The sequence below is a fragment of the Triticum aestivum genome, chromosome 6B (assembly GCF_018294505.1).
Source record: "Triticum aestivum cultivar Chinese Spring chromosome 6B, IWGSC CS RefSeq v2.1, whole genome shotgun sequence".
Taxonomy (NCBI): domain Eukaryota; kingdom Viridiplantae; phylum Streptophyta; class Magnoliopsida; order Poales; family Poaceae; genus Triticum; species Triticum aestivum.
In genome coordinates, this window is record NC_057810.1 from 37,711,114 (window position 1) to 37,720,482 (window position 9,369).

Below are 9,369 nucleotides of genomic sequence, written 5' to 3' on the forward strand. Positions count from 1 at the left end.
ACCGAAGAAATGGAAGAAAGAAACACAAGAAACACCGCATAAGCGAATAAAATCAGAAAATTCAAGAAAAACCGTGAAAACCGTTGAGGAAACCAAGGAAAAACCGAAAGGAAAATAAAGAGAACTGATGAAAACTAAGAAAGATACAAAAAAACAGAAGACAATTACATAAAACAGGAAAGAAAAGAAAAAAAACAAATAAATTGGAGGAAGGACCAAAAGAAAACCAATGAAAAAATAAAATAAAAACCAGTAATCGGAATACAACAGAGAAAACGGTGAAAAAACGAAGGGAAAACAAAAAAACTGAGGAATACATTGAAGAAACAAACAAAACCGGAAGCAAAGGAGAAAGTAAAAGAAAAATAGAAAAAGTAAAAAACAGAATAAAACTGGATCCGAACCCACGATCAAAGAAGCGATTGAACGACGAGAAGCCAGTGGCCAAAAAAAGCAAAAAGAGGCAGCCTAGAAACAACCGGAAGAGTGAAATCCTTGGCGCTAGAACTCCTTCTATGTCGGGTGATGCGAGATATAGCTCTCGCGGTACCTCGGAGCGCGCCATTGTCTCACTTGAAGCGAGACAGTAGGACGTCTCGCTGAAGGATGTCGCCCCATTGCGCCGGCCCAGCATGGACAAAGGCTTTCAGCGCTTTTCTTCTTTCATTTTTTTTCACCTTAATGCATTCTTTTTTTGTATTATTTATGTACTTTCGCTTGTATTTCAAAATATTCTGAATATATCTATTTTAAAAATTACTTTAGATATAAAAATTAAAAATGATAATCATGCCGTTATAAAATGCTAAATATGTATAGAAAAATGTTTCTGATGTGTATAAAAAATGTATACAAAAATTATAAAATGGATACGGGAAAAAAGTACAAAAAAAAAGTTGATTCTCAAGTTGCATCGTAGCCTCACCAATATTTAATCATCAACGCTGCCTCATGTCCGGCATCCACATTAGCAATACCCTGGCTGTGCGCTTGAGCTTGTTCCACCATCTCATTCTCAGCTCCTCCTTCAAACCTGTACAATATCCCAAAACTGTAAGTGTATTCTTTTCTTTTTTTTGAAACAAAAGGTAGAGCTGTCTCTACCTTATCCATTTCAAAACAGGCAAAAGAAGCCTGGGTGTGGGTGACCCAAGTCAACTACATGAGCGACTATGTGAGCGCCGCAAAAGTAGTTGCAGCAGGCCATAGTCAAGCCTAGTAGCAGGAGTGTGGGGGAGAACAACAAGAATATCTGAACCCTTAAAAAAAACAAGAACTGGAAAAGGAGGAAAGAACACCTCCAGGAAAAGAAACACAGAACCATAAGTGTATTCAAATTGTAGATACTCAATAGGTCATGAATAAAGAGGGACATATCGTGTATGGTAGGTCTTAGCATTCGCAACATGACAAAGGCGCGTAAACATAGTGAAATGAATACTTAAAAACACATAAAACTGTAAAAGCAATCGGTAGCTCTGCGACGCTTCCACCGGCAATGCCATAGCCAACCTTCCGCAAGTGGACAGAATTGCAACAACTTGCATGAACGGAAACACATGCTTGAGACTAGTGAAACATAAAATTGGTAATATTTTTCCTTTCTGTGTCAGGAATCAAACTGCCTTGAAGACTTGTAAGGATGGTGATCATTTGCCTACTGGGAAGTGCCACTCCCAACAAAAACATGAAGTTGAGGTGCTACCAGTCTTGATTAGCCTACTGGTAGCACAGAAACAAAATGTTAATGCTTTCGCCAACCATGGTCAGATCAAGGCACATAAGATAAACTCCATGTTTGTTCTGGATCACCATATTACGGACAATACCGAGCCAAAGGTACCCTTTTGATGACCAACCTGTGGTTACCACTGGCCTGACAACCAACACTCGCATCATCAGCAGTTTTGTTTCGATCTTCCGGTGGTTTATCCTGCTAGAAAAGTTGAATTAACATAACCTGTCACAGCACAGAGCAAGGTGACTAACATTCCCGGGAATCCCGTAGTTGCCTGCCAACAATTCTTGTGTTTATCAAGCAGTAAACCATAACCATGTAGCCAGGCCAGCCCAGCCCAGCCCAGCCCAGCCCAGCTCTTCGCTGCTCTACTTCTTTCTGTTCATTCAGTGTCCAGCAGTCCAGGAATGCAGAACAATTTGCACAACAGAGCAGATAAATAACCATGCATATCACTTCCTTTGTACACACATCAACTTTTCTCCTCAATTCCAAATACTACCTGACTAGTGTCATAACACACACACACTTGTACTTGCAGGATATAACATCAGTAGATCACAATCACTTCGACTTAATACAGTCTTAATTAACTTGCTAATTGATTGCACAGAAACTAAACATCAATGACGCTATGGCCAACTTTTGCGGCAGATACACCACCATTGTCAGATAAAACTCCAGGTCAAATATAGATGACCATACCACAAAATCTATTTTCAAGTTGCAGCACAAGCCTTAATAGGCACCATCTCCAACCCTCAACTCATCAGCTTGACATCCAACATCCGCCTTACCAGCAGTACTCTCATCTTGATGGCCATCCACGGGCCCTTCAGCTTGGAGGGCCTCAACGCCTTGTTCCAGCACCTCCTCAATATCTGTCCAATATCTCAAAATTATGCACAACCAAAATGTATATATATTCAGAAGCTTGTTTGTTTACAGCAGCTCTCGATAATGGGTACACTTGGCCAATCGCTTGAAGAGAACAAACACATAAAGAAACTAGCAGAATAGATGTGATAAAATGCTAGGGCTTAAAACAAACGAGAAACATGATCCATGGAAAATAAACCTTCGGAATTCTTTCCCCCATGGTTCAGTTACTAATATCGACCTCGAACACTCACTTTTGTTTGTTTAGCTTCCTAATTTGCAGTACAAGGGTAAAAACATATGCGCGGTCATTCAGAAATGAATCATACAGGAACTTAAAAGTCACAAAAGAAAGGATAGGTTCATGTTGCAGGACTTCATAAACTACCTGCATTCGGCAGTGCCTTGAAGGATGGTGAGAAGTTCAAAATTTCAAACGATGTACAAACACCTGCCTCTAATTTATCTCGAGAAGCTTATTTCAAATCAAATAGTGCTCCATTCAGAAATTAATCATGCTCAACACTTCAATTATCCTCACAATATACACAGCGATGCATTAGTAGTAGCAATTGATTGGGTTTTTATTTGCAACCATACCAGCTATGCCTCCTTGTATCTTATCTGAAGCCAACACACTGAGATAAACCAACTCCTGCTACCAGGAAAAAATGTTCCAGGGACGAACATAATTGCAAAGTTGTAGTCCTTCTCCATTAGCTCGACCAAAAAACGCTATTTCTCCAAAATATTTGTTTTGATATGGTGCACTGTACAAATCCACAATGCCCCTAAAATGGTACTCATAGTGTTCAAGATCCACTCTTACTTATCTGATTACCATAAAGTACCATTTAGAAAAGACTAGTAAATAAATCACAATCATGTTCATGAATCTTCATCATCTTTGCCACAGGCACATAAGTACTAAGAACTATGAAATGTGTAAATAAAAAAGAGGTCACAATAACTAACTATCAAGAATCAGACAAAGCTGTGGGATAACAATGAATGTCAGGGAATAACTACGAAGCAACAGAAAATTTACCACTTGATACTTTCGGTGATGAGAACGACGGTGGGTAGTTGCTATATGTGTGGCCATGCACCGTCGAAGCACACACTCTCTTGAGCTGTAAAGTTTCGATGTCCACTGCGAATCTGCCTTGCTCGAACGATGAGCTTCCGCGATGATCCAGGAGGAAGTACGTCCCCTTTGCACATCTGAGCATGTCCCAAGAGATCAGCGGGAGTGAGATTATCTTCTCCTTCTGCCACTGGCTGGAGCTCCCACCATTTTTCCTACAAATGGTATAACTGCGGCTAGATATGTCAGGCCCCCTAACAAGCATTCTAGGCCTGCCTTCTCCTGATTCAAACATAGGTATACCAGTGCTGGATGAATTTTTGGCTTCGGATGGGGGTTCAACAATGGAGAACTCCATCATCCAGGTGTCGAGCACCAACATTTTCGATTTGTGCTGCCACTGCCAGTTTGGCAGCCAGTAAAAGCAGCCACACGCATACTGCCGGTGGAGGAAGAGTGGAATCCATGTGGATGATAGCAAACCATCTAACAAATTGGTCCAACTCTGGGATATGGCTCGCCATTGTCTAGTACTGGAAGAGAAGACAAAGGCAATGAGCTTAGCTCTACACTCCACCATCCAAATCACTCTGAATGACGTTTCCTCATCGCCATCGGGAGCGAGGAAAGTCTCGCAGAAATTGTGCCGGATTGGGTCCTCCACCGAAGCTCTTAGGTCGTCAGGGATTGGGGGAAGCAGTTCGTACTGCCGGTGCAGCGGGTCGCACACCGCCATCTCCGTGAACCGGTCCCCGTGATAAAACACCCCCGGGGTTGTGCCGAGGAGGACGCGGCCGTCGCGAATGTCCCGGACAGCCCAGCGGTCAGCGGCGGCGGGGGCGGGGACGAAGGAGAAGGAGAAGTCGCCGGCGAGGGCGACTGCTCTGGCCGCCGACGCGGACGGGTAAGGTGGTTCGGCGGGCTGCAAGTCTTGGCTTGCGTTGACGAAGCCGAGGAGGGGCGGGGCGTGGAGCTTGCGGTACTGCCGGAGGAAGGAGCGGTCGGTGATGAGGAGGCTGAATGTGACGCAGGTGGCGGAGGTGAGGACGAGGTCGGCCAGGTCGGGAATGCGGCAGAAGATGTCCAGCAGGAGCTCCTCAGGGATCGGCAGCGAGGAAACTTCCCGGGCGCCATGCGGCCGCGGCAGCGGACGAGGAGGGGACTCGGGCTGGTGCTCGAGGACGGCCGGATCCCAGAGTTCTCTGTCACAACGCAAAACACGGCCTGAGTTCTCTAAAACAAGACAGATAAACTAGTAACTCTTTCAAGAAAGGACGCACATTACAAAAACACACACCACTGCTATCGTCCAGCTTGGCTCAGATTAAAATGAATGAATACTGGAATGACATTCAAATAAACAACAATCTGATGTGGCAAAATTAGCAGAACATAGCAGTACATAACCATGCGATTCACTTCCATTGTACACACATCAACTCGGATTTCATACCTCTCATATGCATGTGCAAGAAGAAATTGATTGACCAATCTCAAATGCCTGATCTCCAATGACACGTCTTGGCTTTTCTCAATTCCAAATACCTGATTAGTGTCATTCCACACACTTGAACTTGCAGGCTACAACAAGATAGGTAGATCACAGTCACTTTGACTTAATACAGAGTCCTAGCTAACTTGCTAACTGATTGCACAGAAACTAAACATTTATGATGCTCTTGCCAACTTGTGCAGCAGCCAGCAGATACACCATAATTGTCAGATAAACTCCAGGTCAAGTTGCAGCACAGCCTTAATCGGCACCATCTCCAACCCCCAACACATCAGCTTGACCTCCATTTTGATGGCCATCTACGGACCCTTTAGCTCGTAGGGCCTCCACGCCTTGTTCCAGCACTTCCTCCTCAATACCTGTCCAAAATGCAGATATTCAGAAATTTGTTAGCAACAAGGAACAAACAACGGCTCTTTATACTCCCTCCTGTCCTAAATATAAGTCTTTTTAGAGATTTATATATGGACTGCATACGGATGTATATAGACGTATTTTAGAGTGTAGATTCACTCATTTGCTCCGTATGTAGTCCATATTGAAATCTCTAAAAAAGACTTATATTTAGGAATGGGGGGAGTACTGGGTAACACCTGGCAAATCGCCCAAGAGGAAACATATGTAGAACTGAAGAAGCTAGTAGAATAGCTATGATAAAATACAAGAGCTTAAAACAAACAAAGCACACGATGAATGGAAAATCAACCTTCAGAATTCTTTTTCCCAATAGCACAGTTAGTAAGATTGACGTCAAACACTCAGTTTTGTTTGTTTTCATTGCAATTTGCACATAGATGTGTTCATTTATAAATGAATCATAGAAGTAAGTGTTGGAAGACTTCATAAAGCTAGTAGCTTCATGGTTGCCCTGCCTCTAATTTATCTTGAGAAGCTTATTTCGAATCAAACAGTTTCTGACCACAAGCTAGTAGCTATTTGAATGGCAGCACCATTGTTGGGTGGGATAGTACTCCCTTGAGAAATCAATCAAGCTCAACCCTTCAATTATCCTCACAATATACACAGGAGATGCATTACAGCATTATTGGTAACAATTGCTTCGGTTTTTTGTTGCAACCATAGCAGCTATAGCTCCTTGTATCTTATCTGAAGTCAACATCCTGAGATAAATGTATAGGTGTAAAGATGAAGAAAATGTGACTTCTCTGTCTAATCATATCTATGAAAAGAGACAAACCAAGTCCTACCAGGAAAGAATGTTTGCAAGGTAAAGTAATCCAAGGATGAACACAATTTCAAACTTGTATTCCTTCTCCATTAGCTTGACCAAAAAAACTATTTATCCAAAATAATTGTTGTGATCTAGTGTTCTGTACGAAACCACAGTACCCCCAAAATGGTATTCATAGTGTTCCATATCCTTTCTTGTCTGATTACCATAAAGTAGCATTTAGAACAGACTAACAAATAAATCACAATCATGTTCGTGAGCATCTTTGCCACAAGCACAGAAGAAGTAACAACTATGAAATGTATAGGTGTGAAGATGAAGAAAATGTGACTTCCCTGTCTCATTATGCCTATGAAAAGAGACAAACCAACTCCTAACAGGAAAAAATGTTTCCAAGGTGAAATAATCCAAGGATGAACATAATTTTAAGCTTGTATTCCTTCTCCATTAGCTTGACCAAAAAAACTATTTATCCAAAATAATTGTTGTGATCTAGTATTCTGTACGAAACCACAGTACCCCCAAAATGGTATTCATAGTGTTCAAGATCCTCTCTTACTTGTATGATTACCATAAAGTAGCATTTAGAACAGACTAACAAATAAATCACAATCATGTTCATGAGCATCTTTGCCACAAGCACAGAAGAAATAACAACTATAAAATGTGCAAACAAAAAAGAGATCACAATAACTTACTATCAAGAATCAGACGAAGCTGTGTGAAAATAATGAAGTGCAAGTAATAAGTATGAAGCAAAAGAAAGTTTACCACTTGATACTTTCGGTACCGACAACGATGGTGGGTAGTTGCAATATGTGCTGCCAAGCACTGAAGCACACACTCTCTTAAGCTGTAATGTTTCGATGTCCACTGTGTATAAGCCTTTCTCAAGCGACGAGCTTCCAAAGTGATCCAGGACCAAATAATTCCCAATTGAACATCTCAGCACATCCCGAGGGCCCGGTGAGAGTGAGACCATCTTCTCCTTCTGCCACTGGCTGGTGCTCCCACCATTTTTCCTCCAAAGGGTATGATTGCCGCAAGTCATGTCATAGGTACCAGCAAGCATTCTAGGACGGCCTTCTCCTGTCTCCATCATGGTTATACCAAGAAATAACGCATTTTTGGCTTCAGTTGGGGGTTCATCAACGGAGAACTCCATCCTCAGGGTGTCGAGCACCAACATTTTCAAATCGTACTGACAGTTTGGCAGCCAGTAAAAGTAGTCACACGTACATTGGCGCCCGTAGAAGAGTGCCAACCCAGTCGATGACACGAAGCCAGCTAACAAATTGGCCCAACTCTGGGATGGAATGGCTCGCCATTGCCTGGTGCTGGAAGAGAAGACAAAGCCCACGACCCTAGCTTCGCACTGGACCATCCAGATCACTCTGAATGACGTCTCTTCAGCAGTTGATGCCTCATTGCCGTCGCCTTGCGGAGCGAGGAATGTCTCGCTGAAATGCGGCCGTATTCGCATGAGCGGGTCCTCCACGGCAGCTGCTAGGTCACCGGGGATTGGGGGAAGCAGGAGATACTGCCGGTGCAACGGGTCGCACACCGCCAACTCTGTGAAGACGACTCCACGGGCACTATAACCTTCCCGGGGGCTTGCTTCAAGAAGGACGCGGCCGTCTCGGCTGTCCCGGACGACCCAGCGGTGAGCGGGGTCAGGGGCGGGGACGAATGAGAAGGAGAAGTCGCCGGCGAGGGCGACGACCCGAGCTGCCGGCGCGGAGGGGTGAGGCGGGACCGCAGGGTGGAAGACATTGTCTCCGTACTGGAGGAAGCCGAGGAGGGGCGGGGCGTGGAGCTTGCGGTACTGCCGGAGGAAGGAGCGGTCGGTGATGAGGCGGCGGAATGTGACGCAGGCGGCGGAGGTGAGGACGAGGTCGGCCGGGTCGGGAATGCGGCGGAAGATGTCCAACAGGAGCTCCTCTGGGAGCGGCGGCGAGGAAACTTCCCGGGCGCCATGCGGCCGCGGCAGCGGACGAGGAGGGGACTCGGGCTGGTGCTCGAGGACGGCCGAATCCACGCGGATCTGTCGCCCGTCCGCCGCGCCGCCGGCCATCCCGCCGCCGATCTGGAATCTACGGGCGGACGGCCCGGAGTGAGGAGTGAGAGGATTTGGGGAAGGAGAAAGGAGGCGCTGTTGCTGCAATTGAGACATCTCCAAGGGCCTTTGACGCAGATATACCAACGGAGAAGCTGTGGTGTCCAACATCACACAAGATTCCATCCTGTCCGTTGCTTACGCATCGAGCGGCCACAATCTATTGGGTGACATTTACTACTCTTTTCTTGAGTACATGCACGTGTTTAGCTTAATCTTGTGCTCGTAGTGAATGCAAATATGTGATGTTTTGTGGCCTTATGTGACAATTTGATCTATAATTACAAAAAAAAAGGAGGCCCGTTTATGAGCGAAACCATTGCGGAGCCGTGTTTCGTCGACGGACCGGCGCCTCCTACCTCCTTCGGCGGCCTCGCCGGCGCCGGAGCAAAGTGGGGTACAGCCCGATCTACCGGCTGGACTTGTGTTCATCAGTAGGTAGGTTGTAATTATGGTTTCCCCGTCTGGCGGTTCGTCCTTTGGGTGTGGCGGCGGCGGTGAAGTAGTTTGTCTCCCCCGTTCCATCTCGGTGTCCGGTGAGGCTTCTTTTCACGGTACTGCTGCTGGTTCGATGGGGATGAATGAAGTTTCCTCCGGTTACTTCTGCGGCTCTGTTGGCGTGAGCGGCGCCAGATCCATCGATGTTTCCGGGTGGATCGGTCTGCCGGAGCTTCTCTTTCTTCATCGTCAATCTTGGGGTTGGAGGCGAGGAGTTGTTGTCTTTGTTTGTGCATTGTGCAGGAGTGGATCCAGATCCATCTTCCTCTTCTCCATTGGTGAGGGTGAAGATGGGGCGTTGCTGATGATGCTTGCGGTCTACCACATCTCCGACGTGCTGGTCCAG

At 45.3% G+C, this 9,369-nt stretch overlaps 1 protein-coding gene across 2 annotated transcripts; it reads right to left on the bottom strand.

Annotated features, from left to right (window-relative positions):
- Positions 1-5,028: 5,028 nt before the first annotated feature.
- LOC123135595 (uncharacterized) lies at positions 5,029-8,597 on the bottom strand. Of its 2 annotated transcripts, none has more exons than XM_044554729.1 (2): positions 7,181-8,597; positions 5,029-5,576 (listed from the first exon to the last, which is right to left on the bottom strand). In XM_044554729.1, exons 1-2 carry the CDS (start codon positions 8,580-8,582, stop codon positions 5,458-5,460), a joined length of 1,521 nt encoding a protein of 506 aa, XP_044410664.1. In that variant the 5' UTR covers positions 8,583-8,597; the 3' UTR covers positions 5,029-5,457. The 2 variants fall into 2 exon arrangements, with proteins under 2 accessions (XP_044410664.1, XP_044410665.1); XM_044554730.1 differs by lacking the exon at positions 5,029-5,576 and adding an exon at positions 5,601-6,338.
- Positions 8,598-9,369: the final 772 nt, after the last annotated feature.